The sequence below is a fragment of the Somniosus microcephalus genome, chromosome 2 (assembly GCF_052327205.1).
Source record: "Somniosus microcephalus isolate GS21.2 chromosome 2, FLI_Smic_1.0, whole genome shotgun sequence".
Classification (NCBI taxonomy): Eukaryota; Metazoa; Chordata; class Chondrichthyes; order Squaliformes; family Somniosidae; genus Somniosus; species Somniosus microcephalus.
This window is the reverse complement of record NC_140988.1, coordinates 63,594,567-63,613,790: the sequence shown is the minus strand read 5'-3', so window position 1 is coordinate 63,613,790 and position 19,224 is coordinate 63,594,567. Positions and strand designations below refer to the sequence as shown.

Genomic DNA, 19,224 nt, shown 5'->3' with positions numbered 1-19,224 from the left:
GGGATTAAATAGGTGGGGTTACAGGGATAGGGTGGGATATGTGTTGGGGTTACGGGGATCGGGTGGGATATGTGTCGGTGCAGGCTCGATGGGCCGAAATGGCCTCTATCTGCACTGTGGGGTTTCTGTGATTCTGTGATTCTGTGATGTGTTGGTGCAGGCTCGATGGGCCGAAATGGCCTCTATCTGCACTGTGGGGTTTCTGTGATTCTGTGAAACTGTTTCCACTGGCAAGAGGGTCATTAACCAGAGGACATAGATTTAAGGTAATTGGAAAAAGAATCAGAGGGGAGATGAGGAGTGCCTAAAAAAAGGTGTGCCCAAACTTTTAGGCCATGATGTTCTAGACAGAGTAGGAGAGGTGAAAATTTCAGATTGATTGATAGTACAGTTAGATGTTCTGATCGGGGAATTATGTGTTTTCCTGGATGGGTGTGCTAAAATGGGCCAAATGGCCTCCCCTATGTGTTTATCTTGAGAGTTTGCGCCCATTTGATCTGCTGTGAGTCAAATAAAGCAGTCTACAGCTACTGCTGCAAGTCCAATTATAAATCAGAGTTTTCAATGTATATAAAGTGAGAACATTGGAAAATTATGTGAACTGGATTTAAATAGCAATTATGCCATGTTTAACAAGCTAAATAAGATTAGCGCATGGATTCAGCGCTATAACTTTATGTTGGCATAAAGTACTTATATCTTTATAAGGCACAATAAAGCTGGATGAAATACGTACCGCTAGCACTTGCTAAATTACTCAATCAGAGCACTAAATGATGTGTGCGTCAATAGTAACGTTAATAGTATCTTCCTGAATAGATGTTGCACTAACTATTCACTTCATTCTCAGTCCTAGCACACTTTGCAAGTGGGGAGTGACGTTGGCAGTTCTGAGGATCATCGGAGCAGCATGTTCCAATGTGTTACAGGTACATAAAACAACACCGCTCTTCAAATCAATTGGTAAATGCAATTCTAGATAGAAGTGACTGTGAATTTACCTGTCGCAATGAACAGCAAATGCGTAGCCTTTCTCATTGTTCTCTCCGTCATGCTTTCTGGAGGTAACATCGGAACATGTGTTGTAACTCGTTTCATGCAATACCGTGCAATGGCTATTCCTGATAATATAATTGGAATTCAAAGGAAGTAATACCTAGGGATGATCAGCATGTTGTGCAATGGATTGGCAAGATTTAAATTTATATCTGATAGGTATGTTGTCACTGTGGGGAGAGGCTGAGTAGAAACCAAGTATTTTCCCACAAAGAGGTGGATTAACAATTCTTGGGGCCCTGGGCAGTGTTGGATCCGTGGTTCAGTGGATATGCTATTATTAAATAATCACACGGATGCTGTACATTAACAAGAAACAGGTCTTTACTGGAGGAGGGTAGTCTCTAGACTGGGGGTACAGAGGCATGCGCAAAGCTTATATACCGGTGTGGTCACTGCCGCTACTACAGTATACAGGAGCTGTAAAAGTAGTTCTGACTTAAAGGCACATACACTACAGGCAGCATGGACATTCGAGGCCTCGCAACACCCTGAACAACTACACCACCCCACCCCTGATCTATTAAAGCACAAACGTGTAGTAAAACACAAAGAAATAGGCGCATAGAATGCTTGCACACTGCTTCTAAGTTTCCTCATATCTAAATAAATCTATGGCCCATATTTACCGATGCCTACGGGTGAGTACGAGCTGTGTACCCACCCGTAGGGACATCGGAAATGCCGGTTTCAGGCATGCGAAGCGCATGCGCCGAAAACCAGCATTTTTTCGGATGCCTGCCCTGGAGAAGGGCCTCTGCGGGGGGAGAGTTCCACTTTCTGGAGAACCTCCGCCCGCAGAAAACCCTTAGAACTCTTACGCCTAATTTTTACAAAAAAAACATTTTCACTCAGTTATAATTTAAAAATACTTTTAAAAAAGGTAAGTTTATTGTTAGCCCAGTAAAAAACTTTAATTATTTTTTTCAAAAAATTAAATTTTTGTTTAAAATATTTAATTTAACGTAATTTTAACTCATTTTAAAAACGTGATGGTTTTAAAAAAAAAATTATTTAATGTTTTAGTGTCTTTTTTCAGTGATCCCCATTTATACTTTTGACAGTTCTATCTGTCAAAAGTATGAAGTAGGATTCCCTTCTCCCATTGGCTCGCCTGGCCCACATAATCCCAGGGATGCTTGCGAGCCACATGCGTCCCTGGGATACATGGGCCCTGCGCATTTCGACTGTGGAGAGGTCCAGGATTGGAAATAGCTGGACCTTGTGAGCCCTCAGGTAAGGGCGTAGATTTTTTCCCAATAGGAGGTAACCGCACACAGGAAGCCTCCGATCGGAAATTACAGGCCAATGTTTTTTAACTTGTGAATTGCAACAGTTTGTGTCAACAGTTATAGTGTAACAAATTTCCGACTCTGCCTCACACCCTTCTGACAGTATTTTTAAATGCTAGAATATTTTGATCGAGTGGCCGTATGCAGTCTTTCTACGATATGATGAGTTTTATTGGTGCCCTATATTTGCACAGGACCCTTGGCGGCATTCCATATTTGGCTGGGGCCTCTGGACTTCAGTCCTTACGGTTGTGCATCTAGCTGCTCCTGTTCCAAAATAAGCGTGCGAACACTAGGAAGGTCAGACTGGCTCCTCTCTTGTATCTAATATTCGACGAGTAACAGAGAGACTTCAGCAAAAACTTGTGAATGAATTGGTCCCCTACCCCCTCATCCAGTGATGGGGCACGGTATGGAAAAACCTAAACAAGGGGGAAAGGAGGAAAATGCCATACATACTTTAAAATATCAATACATTTTCCAAAATGTTCGTCTATTAAAATACAGCATATCAAAATATCTTAGATATCAGCAAACTACAGTGTTTTACACAATAGCATTCATTAAACAATGTAAGAAGGTTTGAATTCCAAAAACTTAGCAAGAGCGTGATTAGGAAGTTTCAGGTTGCAAAGTCCAAAATGGATTATGTTTGGCAATGTTGTAACTTTTTGAGGCCAATCCCAATTTTAAGGTTAAAGTTCCAAGTCTATCACTAACTGAATGGATTGAGGCCATGTTTCTCAATCACAAACAGAAATTCTGTGTTTCTCGTAGAAATTAACCTACAGGAACAATTAGGCAAAGTGGTAATCTAGACAAAAGGAAGGAAATACAAGGAAAAATCTATAGTTGACAGGGAAAGTCTGAACATGGTCCAGGAATATTACAGTAACAAATATTGATCTGGAATTTGCCGGAAAGGCATGATGGGTGGCGTACACCATTAATCGGGCATTTGCGCTGTCCATTCATCTCGCACGGTACTTACGGCAAGATCTGCTGGACAATCGATCCGAATGACAAATCAGGGACCTCATTCACATTGCAGCCAATGGCATTCCCCGCAGACCAAACACATGGCACTATAATAAGCTGAGAACCAACACAATAATTGAGAGTGAAGCATGGCGCTGGGAGGTAAGTGAGCTGCATGTTCTGAAATCACCTTAAATCAACTTTAAAAAGTTAATTTCAGTTCAAATACTTTGTAAAATGGTGTAAAAAGTAATTTCCAGTATCTGCACATCCACTTTTCCAGAGTGATGTCGCAAGAGGAAGCCAAAAAAGTTGTAGAGCTTTGGGGACGGGGACCTGCATGCTCTATTGGATGAGGTCGAGCATCAGTGAAACCGGCTATTAGGGGCACCAAAGACAAAGGGCTCGATTTTCATTGAGCCGTGGAGTCGGGCTTGGAGGTGTGCGGGGGGTTAAAATCGCAAAAGCTGGCGGGCGGGACCCCCCCCGCCTGGTTCCTGACTCCGAGCAATTTTAACTCAGGCGTGTCTGATGGTCCTGACTCCGTCCCACATCCAACAGGCGGGACTGGTCTTTAAGGCCCTTAATTACCACTAAATGGCCTCTATAATGCTATTTTAAAAGGCCCTTGCAAATTTAACCCTTTTCCCACTTAAAACACACCTGGCGGGAAACACGAATGTGAAACCTGGTGGGAGCACTATTGGATTGCTGACTATCAACTGCAGGTCAACCATTAAAGAGGAGATTTGATCAGCCATGATTTGCAGGTGGCAGGACTTAGTGGTCTCAGGTCTGGGGTAACTTTTAGAAGGCTTAACCACACCTGTGGAAGGTTGGCGCCTCACACCCATCTCCAGTGTGGCCTCCTGGGAAACCCCTCTAGCCAGCTTCACTCAGCGCTTCCTCAACAGAGGCATATACCAGAAGCATGGGAACCATTTATTTCCTTCCCATCTGGCCATTAGAGGAACTCTCGCACCAGTCGCGGCAGCAGCAGAATCAGGAACAACAGCAGCACCAGCAACAGCAGCAGGAGTGCCAGCCTGCTGCTCACACACCTGAGGCTGCACAGGCCAGAAGGGGCCAGCGCCTGGAAGCCCGTCAGCGCAGGAGATACCCCCCAAACAGCGTCTACAGATGCATGGTCACCTATCTCAACATGTCTGAGCAGCAGTGCCAAAGGCGGCTCCGACTTTCGCGAGAGGTAGTGACTGACATCTGCGCAATGCTACAGCAAGACCTGCTGCCCAGAGGACCAGGTGGACAAGCATTACCAGTGGCCGTCAAAGTCACCACCGCACTCAACTTTTTTGCCTCAGGCTCATTCCAGGGATCAGCAGCAGACATCAGCAGCATCTCCCAGGCGGCCGCACACACTTGCATCACGCAGGTAACCGATGTCCTCTTTGCCCTCGCGCACAATCACATCCATTTCACCAAGGATCGAGCAAGTGTCACGGTGCAAGCGGTTGGATTAGCTCATCTGGCAGGCTTTCCAAGGGTACAGGGCATCGTTGACTGCACACATGTGGCCCTTAGGGCACCCCATCGCAATCCAGGTATTTTTGTCAACCGCAAGGGCTTCCACTCCCTTAACGTTCAGCTGGTGTGTGACCACAAGAAGGAAATTTTGCATGTTTGTGCCATGTACCCTGGCACTTGCCATGACTCCTTCATACTGCGCCAGTCTATCATGCCTCTGCTATTCAGTCCACCAGACCAACTTAGCAGATGGCTACTTGGAGACAAGGGCTATCCCCTGAGGACGTGGCTAATGATGCCGTTGAGGAGGCTAGCCAATGAAGCTGAGGAGCGCTACAACTCCAGCCACATTTCCACCAGATCCATTATCAAGCAAACCATTGGTTTGCTGAAGATGCGCTTCAGATGCCTGGATAGATCATGTGGAGCCCTGCAGTACTTAGCAGCCAGGGTCTCCAGAATCTTCATGGTTTGCTGTGCACTTCACAACATGGCACAGCGTCGTGGCTTGCAGATTCCTGAGGACCAAGTGGCTCCTCACATATCCTCCTCAGATGAGGAGGAGAAGGAGGAGGAGGAGGAGGAGGAGGAGGGTGAAAATGAACATCCTGCAGAGGCCCATCAACCAGCAGCAGCATTACGCGAGAACATTGCTGTCCGAGATGCAAGGAACGCACTCACCCTGGCCAGATTTGCTTAGCCTAGTCAATCAAACACTTTTGCCTCACAGCTTCTTAACAGAGCATTGACAATGGCCAAGAACCAGAGGAGTCCTACCATTCTGACCACCATACTGACAGTTGCAAGTATTCCTAAGGCCTCAATGTGGAAGTCCCAATAGCGAAATGACAGACGCCACAACTGCAACATTTGCCATCAAAATTTTTATGTACAATTACGACGCGATGGCATTTTTACACTAAACACAAAATTCCACCCAAGTGACTACCCTTGTGACTACTTGTGCTTTATCTTCCTTTTACGCATGCACCTACGTAGTGCTTCCCCTATGGCTTCAGCAGATGTGGAGGCCCCTTGCTCACTTTCCTGCTGCTCCTGTCTCGACACCTTTGGCGGGCGTCCTCTGGGGTGGCGAACCTGTGCGTGCTTGCCAACAGTCTGCTGCTCCTGTGGCTGTGCAGGGGCTGAGACGCCCATCTCAGTTGGGTGGGGACTCTGGTGGGGCTCTGACCGAGGACTTGGCAGTGGCATGGAAGTGTGAGCGCTTGGAGAAGAGCCCCCACTTCCTTGTTCTCTGCCACCAATATCCCTCTCATGGGTCAGGTCCACCTCAGCGCTTGCAAGTGGCTTGAGAGCACCTTGCTGCTCATCAGGGGGGCCATGGGGACCCGTATCTGCACTGGCAGTCCTACTCAGAAGGACTTCCTTGAAGGTCTGGTTTCTCTGTTCGATAGCTGACCATTGCTCCTCCAGAGATGTCAGTCTATTCTGAACAATCACCATGTTTTCTACACCCTGGCGACTAAGCTCCTCCATGGCCGTAGCCCTCCTCTCCTCTACCGTAGCCATCCTCTCCTATACGGTAGCCAGCCTTACCACGGAGGTAGCAATCATTTCCACGGAGGTAGCCATCCTTTCCATGGTGATGGGTTCATGCGCCAATGACGCCACAAAGGCTCTGCTCATGTTCGCTATGGACTCCTCCATTCGCTCCACACTCGCAGTGACCCTAGAGACAAAACCTGCAAGAGGCTCCTGCATCTGTGCCTGGAGTTCCATCACCTCTGATCTTATGGATGGACCCAGAGGCAGAGGGTCGACATGCTGCTGAGCCAAGCTGACAGAGTCCTGCGCCCTCCGACTAGGACTCTCCACTGCTGTCCCTGTCTCCACAATCTGCTGAATCTCACTTGTGAGCTGTGATACACAGGTGACAACACTACTCTATGTCCCGAAGGTCCCACCGAGGTGTGAGTGTCTGCGCTGGTGCTGGGTGCGCTGAATTCTGCTGATGCTGCGCCCTCAGAGGTTGCAGCTTCCTCTGAGGAGTCTGGCTACTCAGCCTCTTCTTCCTGGCTAGGGGGGATGGATGCTTGTGATGGTCCTGTGGGGGAGTAAAGGAAAGAGTCAGAGATGTGATGCAAAGGCTACATGCACATAGCTTTTTGCAGATGCTCATAAGTCCATCTGTTACAGCTTCACAATCATTATCAGCGACTCATGCAATGTCAATGAGAGAGATGGGAAACTTTTCTGTCACCAGCTTGCTGTGTGGCACTCGTCTATCCGTCCCCCACGCGCGAATCATCCTCAATGCCCATGATTTCCAGGATGGCCTCCTCCCAGGGGGTCAGGTGGGCTAATGAGGCTGTCCCTCCTCCTGTCCTGGCTCACTCTCTTTTGTTGTGAGCTCTCTTTTCCTGCAATGAGGGAGACAAGTGGAGGTTGAGTGAGAATGAAGGAGTGAGTGTAGAGATTGCATAGCATAGATACTTAGAAGGAGACAAAGATGGAGTGAGGTTGCAGGACCAAGGGCCTTCCCTGTGTGTTGTCAGTTGTGTTCAAAGCATCAGAGTGATAGGGAGTGTGAGGACTGCATGGTGGAATATGTGAATGTGAGCATAGAGAGAGAGGGAATGGGTAAGGGTGCATGGATGTCAGTGTCAAGTGGGATGTGGAGGAAGAGATTGCTGAAGCTGAGTGCTGGTGAGGAAAGGCAATGGGGATCAGATTGAGGGTGATGGGAAATTCATACTCACTTTTCCAGTGCGCTGAAGGTCATGAAATCTTTTCCTGCACTGTATCCAGGTTCTGCAAGGAGCTGACCTCCTCAGCCACCTGCATCCACACAGCCTTGGTCTGAGTGGGAGGCCTCTTCCTCCCTGATGAGGGGAACAGGACCTCCCTGTTGGCCCTAGCCCCATCGACTAATGCCTGCAGTGCCGCCTCGTCAAAGCGAGGAGTTGCACTTGCCCTCCCGCTTGTCATCTTTCCTGCAGGTCCCTCTGAAACCAAATGGAGAAAGCTTGGAAGCCTGCAGAAGAAGTAAGGCTTGCTGTGGACCTTAAATGCAGCAGCAATGATGACGTCATCGGAGGGGACTTTCAGTCATGAAAAACCCATTTGCAAAGGCTCCCCACACGTTGGAAATCAATCAGGCAATTGAGTTAAAATTGCATCAATCTCCCACATCCATTTAGATTCATGTGGGAAACATGAAATTCTGATAACACGATACCATCCCGCACCTGAATTAAAATCCCCCCCATTGGCTCCCTGCAAGGTGAGCCACATGGCCTGGAGGGAGATGGCCAAGTCTCTGAGCACTGATGCTCATTCCACGCTTAGCCAACCAGTGCCAGATGAAATACAATGACCTGACGAGGGCAGGCAAGATAAACATTCTCTGGGCTTTCATTCTCATTCAACATTCAACATTTTATTAAAATAATAGAGAAAAATAAGAAAAAATGTCTCTCTAACAGTTATTTAAAGGAAGGCCTCAGCTAGAAAGGAGTTGTTCTTTCAATTCTGTGTTTGGAGTGCGGAAGGGTCAGGCAGAGATATGTTTGTGTATTAAAGGCAATTTAAAGTCATCAGAGCCTCTTACCGTGGGAAACAGCCTTTTCAAAGTGGGCTGCTGATGAATGTGACAAATGCATGTTTCTGCTGAAGGGCATATTTTTAATTTGAAATGTAGTATATCATTTCTCAACACACAACAACTCACCTAACCTTCTTTCTATGTTGTTCCCAGAGGGCAAATTGGTGCATAACATGCAGCAACATAACAGAACCGGAGTAGAAACCATCAACTTCAAGGAGCTTACTCCACATTAGAGAGCCCAACAGCTGCAGGGATTCCACTGTGTGCACCTGAGACGCAAACACTTTATGTGTATCACCAGGTGAGTTTCACAGCCTCTTGCTTTGTCTCCTGGGCAGCAATCCACCCAAGGATGAGACCAAGAGGAGGTCCGATAGAGATATTTGAAAATATGCTGGGGTTCGATAGGCTAGATTTGGAGAAACTGTTTCCACATGAGGAGCAGAGAGGAGGAAATTAGAGTGGGAGTATGCTCATAGAAACATAGAAGATAGGAGCAGGAGTAGGCCATTCGGCCCCTCGAGCCTGCTCCGCCATTCAATGAGATCATGGCTGATCATCCAAATTCAGTACCGTGTCCCTGCTTTCTCCCCATATCCCTTGATCCCTTTAGCCTTAAGAAATATACCTAACTCCTTCTTGAATATATTTAATGAACTGGCCTCTACTGCCTTCTGTGGTAGAGAATTCCACAGGTTCACCACTCTCTGGGTGAAGAAATTCCTCCTCATCTCTGCCCTAAATGGCTTACCCCTTATCCTTAGACTGTGATCCCTGGTTCTGGACTCCCCGGCCATCGGGAACATCTTTCCTGCATTTAGTCTGTCTAGTCCTGTTAGAATTTTATATGTTTCGATGAGATCCCCTCTCATTCTTCTAAACTCCAGCGAATATAAGCCCAATCGACCCAATCTCTCCTCATACGTCATTCCTGCCTTCCCAGGTATCAGTCTGGTGAATCTTCGCTGCACTCCCTCCATGGCAAGAACAAGGGCAGCATGGTGGCATAGTGGTTAGCACTGTTGCCTCACAGCGCCAGGGACCCGGGTTCGAATCCGGCCTCGGGCGACTGTCTGTGTGGAGTTTGCACATTCTCCCCGTGTTTGCGTGGGTTTCCTCCGGGTGCTCCGGTTTCCTCCCACAGTCCAAAGATGTGCAGGTTAGGTTGATTGGCTATGATAAAATTGACCCTTAGTGTTAGGGGGGGTTAAATACGTGGGGTTACGGGGATAGAGTGCGATATGTGTTGGTGTAGGGGTTACGGGGATCGGGTGGGATATGTGTCGTTGCAGGCTCGATGGGCCGAAATGGCCTCTATCTGCACTGTGGGGTTTCTGTGATGTGATCCTTCCTCAGATAAGGCAACCAAAACTGCACACAATACTCAAGATGAGGTCTCAACAAGGCCCTGTACAACTGCAGCAAGACATCCTTGTTCCTGTACTCGAACCTTCTCGCTACAAAGGCCAACATACCATTTCCCTTCTTAACCGCTTGCTGCACCTGCATACATACCTTCAGCGACTGGTGCACAAGGACACCCAGGTCTCGTTGCACTTCCCCTTCTCCCAATCTATTGCCATTCAAATAATAATCTGCCTTCCTGTTTATGCCACCGAAGTGGATAACCTCGCATTTATCCACATTATACTGCATCTGCCATGCATCTACCCAACCTGTCCAAATCATGCTGGAGTTTCTCGGCATCCTCCTCAAAGCACACACACCCACCCAGCTCTGTGTCATCTGCAAAGTTGGAGATGTTACATCTAGTTCCCTCGTCTAGATCATTAATATATATTGTGAATAGCTGGGGTCCTAGCACCGATCCCTGTGGTACCCCACTAGTCACTGCCTGCCACTCGGAAAAAGACCCGTTTATTCCAACTCTTTGCTTCCTGTCTGCCAACCAGTTCTCTATCCAAGTCAGTACCTTGCCCCCAATCCCATGTGCCTTAACTTTACACGCTAATCTCTTATGCGGGACTTTATCGAAAGCCTTCTGAAAGTCCAAATACACCACATCCACTGGTTCTCCCTTATCTATTTTACAAGTTACATCCTCAAAAAATTACAGTAGATTAGTCAAGCACGATTTACCTTTTGTAAATCCATGTTGACTTTGTCCGATCCTGTCACTGTTTTCCAAGTGCTCTGCTATTACATCTTTTATAATGGATACTAGCATTTTCCCCACTACCGATGTCAGGCTTACCGGTCTATAATTCCCCGTTTTCTCTCTACCACCTTTTTTGAATAGTGGGGTAACATTAGCTACCCTCCAATCCATGGGAACTGTTCCAGAGTCTATAGAATTTTGGAAGATGATCAGCAATGCATCTACTATTTCTAGGGCCACTTCCTTAAGTACCCTAGGATGTAGATCCTGGGGATTTATCGGGCTTCAATCCTGTCAATTTCCCTATCACCATTTCCCTACAAATAGTGATTTCTTACAGTTCCTCCCTCTCATTAGACCCTATGTTCCCCGACATCTCTGGGAGGTTATTTGTGTCCTCCTTTGTGAAGACAGGACCAAAGTATGTATTTAATTGTTCTGCCATTTCTTTGTTCCTCATTATAAATTCCCCTGATTCTGACTGCAAGGGACCTACGCTTGACTTCACCAATCTTTTTCTCTTCACATATCTATAGAAGCTTTTACAATCAGTTTTTATGTTCCCAGCAAGCTTACTCTCATACTCTATTTCCCCCCTCTTAATTAATCCCTTTGTCCTCCTTTGTTGAATCCTAAACTGCACCCAATCCTCAGGTTTACTGCTTTGTCTGGCCAATTTATATGTCCTCTCCTTGGATCTTATGCTATCCCTAATTTCCCTTGTTAGATACGGTTGATTCACCTTTTTTGTTTTATTTTTATGCCAAACAGGGATGAACAAATTCTGTAGTTCATCCATGCGATCTTTGAATGTTTGCCATTGCCTATCCACCGTCAACCCTTTGAGTAACATTCCCCAATCAATCCGACCCACCTCGCACCTCATACCATCATAGTTTCCTTTATTTAAATTCAGGACCCTAGTCTCTGAGTCAAATACTTCACTCTCCATCTTAATGAAGAAGTCTATCATATTATGATCACTCCGCCCCTATGGGCCTTGCACAAAAAGATTGCTACTTAATCCATTCTCATTACATAATACCCAGCCTAAGATGGCCTGATCTCTAATTGGTTCCTCAACATATTGGTCCAGGAAACTATCTCGTATATGCTCTAGGAATTCCTCCTCCACAGTATTGTTACTAATTTGGTTAGCCCAATCTATATGTAGATTAAAGTCACCCATGATAACTGCTGTGCCCTTATTGCATGCTTCTCTAATTTCCCGTTTTATGCCATCCCCAACCTTCGCATTACTGTTTGGGGGTCTGTATACAACTCCCACTAACGTTTTCTGTCCCTTGGTATTTCTCATCTCTACCCATACAGATTCCGCATCATCAGAGCTAATATCCTTCCTTACAATTGTGTTAATCTCCTCTTTAACCAGCAATGCTACCCCACCTCCTTTTCCTTTTTGCCTGTCTTTCCTGAATATTGAATACCCCTGGATGTTGAGTTCCCAGCCCTGGTCACCCTGGAGCCATGTTTCCCTAATCCCAATTATATCATATCTGTTTACATCTATTTGCGCAGCTAATTCATCCACCTTATTACGAATGCTCCTCGCATTAAGACACAAAGCCTTCAGGCTTGTTTTTTTAACACTCTTAGACCTTTTAGAATTATTATTTACTGTGGCCATGTTTGATTTAAACCCTTGATTACTCTGACTGCCACTTTTGCTTTTCTCCTTCCTGTCTTTTGCTTCCATCCTTGTTTTCCTTTCCTCTGTCTCCCTGCACAGGTTCCCAACCCCCAGCCACTTTAGTTTAAATGCTCCCCCACAGCACTAGCAAACACTCCCCCTAGGACATTGGTCCCAGTCCTGCCCAGGTGCAAACCATCCTTTTTGTACTGGTCCCACCTCCCCCAGAACAGGTTTCAATGTCCCAGGAATTTGAATCCCTCTCCCTTGCACCATTCCTCTAGCCACGTATTCATCTGAAATATCCTTCTATTTCTACTCTGACAAGCACGTGGCACTGGTAGCGATCCTGAGATTACTACCTTTGAAGTCCTATTTTTTAATTCACAGAATCACAGAATCACAGAAACCTCACAATACAGATAGAGGCCATTTCGGCCCATTGAGCCTGCACCGACACATATCCCACCCGATCCCCGTAACCCCTACACCAACACATATCCCACCCTATCCCCGTAACCCCACGTATTTAATCCCCCTAACACTAAGGGTCAATTTTTATCATAGCCAATCAACCTAACCCGCACATCTTTGGACTGTGGGAGGAAACCGGAGCACCCGGAGAAAACCCACGCAAACACGGGGAGAATGTGCAAACTCCACACAGACAGTCACCCGAGGCCGGATTCGAACCCGGGTCCCTGGCGCTGTGAGGCAACAGTGCTAACCACTATGCCACCGTGCTGCCCTCCCAACTCCCTATATTCAGCTTTTAGGACCTCATCCCGGTTTTTACCTATATCGTTGGTACCTATATGCACCACGACAACTGGCTGTTCACCCTCCCCTTCCAAAATGCTCTGTAGCCGCTCCGAGACATCCTTGACCCTTGCACCAGGGAGGCAACATACCATCCTGGAGTCTCGTTTGCAGCCGCAGAAATGCCTATCTATTCCCCTTACAATAGAATCCCCTATCACTATAGCTCTACCCCTCTTTTTCCTCCTGTCCTGTGCAGCAGAACCACCCCACAGTGCCAGGAATTTGGCTGCTGCTGCCTTCCCCTGATAAGCCATCTCCCTCACCAATATCCAAAGCAGTATATCTGTTTGAGAGGGGGATGGTCACAGGGGACCCCTGCACTACCTGCCTGTGCCTACTACTCTGCCTGGTGGTCACCATTCTCTTCCTGCCTGTGCAGCCTTTACCTGCGGTGTGACCAACTCCCTAAATGTGCTATCCACGACGTCATCAGCATCACGAATGCTCCAGTATGTATTCATGTGTCATGCGATCACCAGAATAGATCATTTGGTTCGAATAGCCTTTCTTCGAGTTGTACATTAAATGTAATGCTAACTATGTAAGCTGAGGAATGGACATGTTGCACCATTGTAACTTATTATCCTTCCTTCCCACAGGTCCACACCAGCCATAGGACCAGGAGAAGGATGAGGCAGCTGAGCACCTTGGGGGGAGTGTGAAGTTGGAGAAGTAGCGTGGGCATTCCCATCCCCATGCCACACCATCAGGTTACTGATGTGGAGGGAACACATGAGCATAGCCACTTTCCTCGCACACTCCCTAAGAGCTCCATCCCTTCATCAACTCCAAGCCCATTGACATGAATCAGTCATTCATGAAAGAAAGACTTATGAAATAATACTGAGCGGCCTACGGGTGGCACTGTCCAGAGAGAGTATAAATACTCGGGCAGGGGCCCAGCTTGCGCAGGACATTCTTAACAGGAACTAGTGAAGGACACAGCTAGACCTCCATGTTGTAAAACAGTTGATTATACCTTTGTTTAACGCTTAGACCAAGTGCCTAGTAGTTTTCTTATGTCACCCATTCCACTATTCAACAGACACTCCTGCCTCCCCAGTTGCAGGCAGCCAAGTATGTTAAGAGCCCCCGCAATGCAGGGGAGACAGGGCCCAAGAGAGCCCTCGGTCAGGTGAACAGGGAGCATTGGGTGGGCAGAAAGACGTGCCCCGATCCCCTATGAGGCAGGTTCGATGTCAGGCCTGCCTTAAGGAGGATTGGAGCAGGACTATAGGGGTCCGCACGTGTGAAGAAGGATGCTGCACGAGCTGCAGGAGCTGGACCACCTTTACCAGGAGCTGGTGCGAGGTCTGGGAGAATTACCAAAGACTTAAAATAAAAGAAACGGGCTGAGAGTAAAGGTTAGATCAAGGTAAGGAATAACGATAACGAATGACCAAGGAACAAATACAGTTATAGAACAGAAGTATAAAAGGACCGTTAAAAATAAAAAGAGGAACAATGAATAAAAAACAAATGAAATTGCCTGTATAGCAATGTACACAAAGTCTAAAACAAACCGGGGGAACTGGAGGCAATGCTTCGTAGCAGGGAACCAGTTATAGTAAAGATAACTGAAACATGGCGAACATATTCAGAAAGGATAGGGAAGCAAGAAGGGGCAGGGGGTGGAATAGCTGTATTAATTAGAGATCACATAATGACAGTAGGAAAAAGGGACATAATTAGCAGAAAGATAGAAACAGAATCCTTATGGATTGAGTTAAAAGGTAAGAAGTGATTGATCATGGTAATAGGAGTATTGTCCAGACCATTTAAGCAGGTGGGAGAAGAAATATGTAAGCAAATCAATAAAATGAGAAAAAGAGATAGGGGCTAAATTGGATAGCCCCTGAAAACAGACGCAGGGATTGCGATGCATGATTAGCAAACGCCAGTTGATTGCAATGCAAACAGCGCGCCAACTTTGTGCTGCCTGCTCATTTGAATGATCTCTGAGCCCAGGCAGCGCTAACCACGCTGTTCATTGGCTGGACACATCAGCAGGGGGCCCAATATCGTGAGAGGTTAGTACCACTTAAAGCTAGACTGCACTGCTTAAAGCTAGCCTGCACCTCTAAAGGCGAGGTGCATTGTGGCTGGAGCAGGTGCTGGGAGTCATGATTGAAGAGATTCTGACATGGGAAAGAGTGAGGAATGACACAACGGGGAGAGAGCAGGCTCCAAGTTTTTCGGACGCAACACTCGAGGTCTTGGTGGAAAGGAGTAGAGATGTCCTGTACCCGCAGGGGCACAGGAGGCTCTCCAGACACACACTTTGAAGGCAGTGGGAGGAGATAGCCATGGAGGGCAATGCCAGGAATCAAGCCCCGAGGACCTGGATGCAGTGCCGCAAGAAGTTCAATGACCTAACACAAGTGGTCAAGGTCAGTGAATGCATCTTCAAATGCCATATCCTACCAACTGCACCACTAGCCTCAGCCACTGCTCAATTCACCACACCCCCATCATTCACCTACCAGCAATCTCTATCAATCAGGTCTCATACCTAACATTCATATGCTTCACCTCACCCTCAAACACTTCACACCCACATCTCACAGTTTGCACACACTGCCAGCTATTCAACCATGACAGTCACATCACCCAAACAGACACACTTCCATCTCTCTTGCAGGACAAGGTGGTGCTCAACCGGGGGCAGCAGCAACCGGAGGAGGACAGGCGCGCCTGCATGTCCTAGCCCCCCCCCACGGAGGAGACAGTGCTGGCCATTATTTGGAACGGCAATTGTTGAGGCCGTGGCCAGTGGTGGGGCTGAAACCATTGAAGATGACAGTATTCTCATACCTAATCCTCCTTCTCACATCCCACTTCCCTCTCATCCCACACTCTGTTTTGATTTACAAGTTGCAGATGGTGTAAGCATGCACCTCTTACTTTCCCCCTACCTGCACCACAACCTTAGCGTTGTGTCTTTTTCCTTTCAGATACTCAAGAAGTGCAACCTGGCCAGGCAGTGGAGGAACAGCAAGAAGAGAGTGATGATGAATACACACCATCACTTGATTGCACACTCGCAACCACCAGCTCAGATACTGGCACTGGAGGATAGATTAGAGGCGGGATCTGTACGTGGTGAGACATCGGACATGAGTGGGCAGCAACCAGGGCAGGGAGCCTGGATAGAGCAGGTGCCAGCTCCCCAGAGGGCAAGGTCGCAGACAGGTTCTTCTGCACAGGACTCAGATGAGGACTTCGATGGGGCAGCCTACAGAAGAAAGCTGATGGGTATGCACAACAAAATGCTTGGTGCATTGGCAGGCCTGCCAGAAAGCTTGCGGTCAGTATTAAGGAGCATGGAGGAGTCCAGCACCAACTTGGCAGAGGATTTGCGCAGAACTTGGAGCCCATCCTTTCCAGCAGGGAACACACTTGTAGACCCAACCACGATGCAGCATCTGATGGCCGATGTCACTGCTTCCATTACAGCACAAGCAGCAGCAACCCAACCTCTGAGTGCTGCAGTGGAAGCTCAGATCACTGCCATCATTGCTGTGGATTACAGTGCTCAAAGGGGCTTGCAGGTTATCATAGCAGTCCCTCAATCTGTCCTCCAACAGATTACTAGGATTGCAGAGGCACCGCCCCAGGGGAGTGGCAGTGGCTCCATGGAGCATGAACCTGCTGTCCACTCACAGGAAGACGGCATTTGTGCTCCCACCCCTGCCACTCCCCCAGTGCCCTTGCTGTTGATAGTTGATGATCCCTTTAAATATCGCTGGTGGGGGGTCCTTCCTGCTGCTGAACGTGTGTTCAGCTGTGCGAGGTTAAAAGAGGTTGTTGGCTGGAGCGTTGAGCTCCAAAATGGCACTGCTAGCGTCAAATCAGTGTTGCACTCTGATTGACGTGGTAATCTGCCTGCTCTGCATACTTCTGCCATCCACAAGTGTGCAGGCGGTGCTGACGCCATTTTGGAGCTCGAAGGGCACTCGTAGCGCCCAAAAATGGGAGCTAATGAGTCCAATTTTGCGCCAATAGAATAATAATCATGGTAATTATTTCAACTATCCTCAAATAAACTGCCAAGAAAAAGTACTAAAGGGGAAAAGTGAATGAAGCTTTTAGAGTATGTACAGATCTCCTTACCCAGTATGCAAGAAAGCCAACAAGAGTGGAATCACTGCTGGAGCTAGTAATAGGAAAAGAACTAGAGTAGATATGGGGAAACATCTAGGCAATAGCGATCAGGTTTAAGATAAAGATTGAGAAGGACATAAGTAAGACAAAACCAAAGTAATAGATTAGAAAAAAAATTATTTTGAGGGGATTAGAATGGAACTGGGGAAAATAAACTGGACAATAATATTGGCAAACAAAGAGAGAACAGCAATGGGAAATATTTTAAATGGTGATCCAGGAGATATATATTCCATGAAAAAACAAAAACCAACGATCCAATAATAAAACACCATAGGTGAAAAAAGATACAAGGATAAAATTGAAACTAAAGAAAAAGGCATTCACTAAGTACATCTATATATATAAAAGGATATGTCTATCTGTCTGTCTCTCTGTCTGTCTCTCTGTCTGTCTCTCTGGCCGGCTATACAATCAAAAGGTATAGAGCGTACCTACGCATATGTTATATCAAAAGAAAGCTCATCATTAGGGGACTCTTGTAGGTGTATTTACTTTTTGCTCCGACAAAAATTGTGCCGACGGTATCCAAAAAACTTTCAAAATTCCTCTCATTATCTGCTCATTTGCATCGAGTGGGGGTGGGTTCATTGTGTGTGCGAGCTACAGTTGAGTGACGTGATCATTAACCAATCCTACAGTTCAGTGACCTGACGTGTGTGGGCGGGCCTTATCATTCTGAACTGAGGTGAGTCGCCGCCATCTTGTTTCCAAATTTTTCATTTCTTTTTCCCACTTTCTGCGTGTTTCTTTTCAAATCTACATTTCCAGTAAAAAAAAGTTGCTTTTAAAACACAAATTGTTTTTTAAAAATTTGTAAATCTTTTCTCCAACATCTAGAATTTTCCTACCTTTCACCGTTTTTCCAGGCCTGTAAGCCTGGGCTTCTGTTGCCCAGCCACGCTGAGCTAGGCACCACCCGTCGCGCTCAACAAGCGGCTCCCAATCGCCGCCATCTTTGTGAAGGTTGGAGGGGGCGGGCCTGAGCCGAGCATCGCCACCGCCACCATCTTAGTAAAGGCAGGTGGGGCAGGTGTCAGCGCGCACGACTTGAGTCCGGCCGGGCCTCACGCGGTAGGTTGCGCGGCGGCGTCTCTCTCTCTGCTCTTGAAGCTGGCTCGGGTGGGAGGCGGGGCTCGGGAGATCGGGGTTCGGCAGATCAGGGCTGGGGGGGTGCGGGGCTCGTGAGATCGGGCCTCGGGAGATCGGGGGGGTGGGGGGGCGAGCCTCGGGAGATGGGGGGGCGGGGCTCGGGAGATCGGAGATCGGGCCTCGGGGATCGAGGGAGAGGCGGGAGATCGGAGTCGAGGGCGGGGCTCGGGAGATCGGTCTAGTGAGCGGCCTCGGAGGCGGGGCGGGGCTCGGGACATCAGGGCGGGGCTCGGGACATCGGGAGATCGGTGGCCGGGAGATCGGGGGGCGAGAGAGCGGGAGATCGGGGGGCGGGACATCGGGACTCCCCCCCTCCCCCCCTCCTTCCCCCCCTCCCCCCCTCCTTCCCCCTTCCCCCCTCCTTCCCCCCCATCGCCGGCAGAGGGGAGAGGGTCTGCTGGCTCCCCCCTCCCTTTCTCCCCCCCTCCTTCCCCCACCTCCCCCCCTCCCCTCCCCCCTCTCCCTCCTCTCCTCCCCTTCCTCTCCCTCCCCTCCCCTCCTCCCTCCCCCTCCCCTCCCCTTCCTCTCCCTCCCCGCCTCCCCCCTCCTCCCTCCCCCTCTCCCCCCTCTTCCTCCCCTCCCCCCTCCTCCCCCCTCCTCCCCCCCTTCCCCTCCCCCCTTCCACTCCCCCCCTTCCCCCTTCCCCCCCTTCCCCCCAGTCGCGCTCTCTCTTCCCCCATCGCTCTCTCTCTTCCCCCAGTTGCGCTCTCTCTTCCCCCAGTCGCGCTCTCTCTTCCCCCCAGTCGCTCTCTCTCTCTCTCTCTTCCAACAACAACATGCCCTCAAAAATCCCTCGGCACCGCCGGGCACTTCAGCTAGTAGAAAATAAAGGAGAGGATGACAAAAGGAAATATGAAGAGGTTAGCAAAGAAGTAAAAAAAACACAATTGGGAAGGCAAAGAGGAACCAAGAAATTAAATTATCAACAAATATAAAA

General features: G+C 48.0%; 1 protein-coding gene across 1 annotated transcript; it reads left to right on the top strand.

Annotated features, from left to right (window-relative positions):
* The first annotated feature begins 769 nt into the window (after nt 1-769).
* Nucleotides 770-18,252, top strand: LOC147122734 (uncharacterized). Its single transcript, XM_086009972.1, has 3 exons — nt 770-929; nt 8,530-8,680; nt 13,571-18,252. Exon 3 carries the CDS (start codon nt 15,566-15,568, stop codon nt 16,841-16,843), a length of 1,278 nt encoding a protein of 425 aa, XP_085866098.1. The 5' UTR covers nt 770-929; nt 8,530-8,680; nt 13,571-15,565; the 3' UTR covers nt 16,844-18,252.
* The last annotated feature ends 972 nt before the right edge of the window (nt 18,253-19,224 follow it).

What these genes read in the sequence shown, in the direction of transcription:
- LOC147122734 (XM_086009972.1), top strand. Translation starts at nt 15,566, where the DNA reads ATGACAGTCACATCACCCAAACAGACACACTTCCATCTCTCTTGCAGG.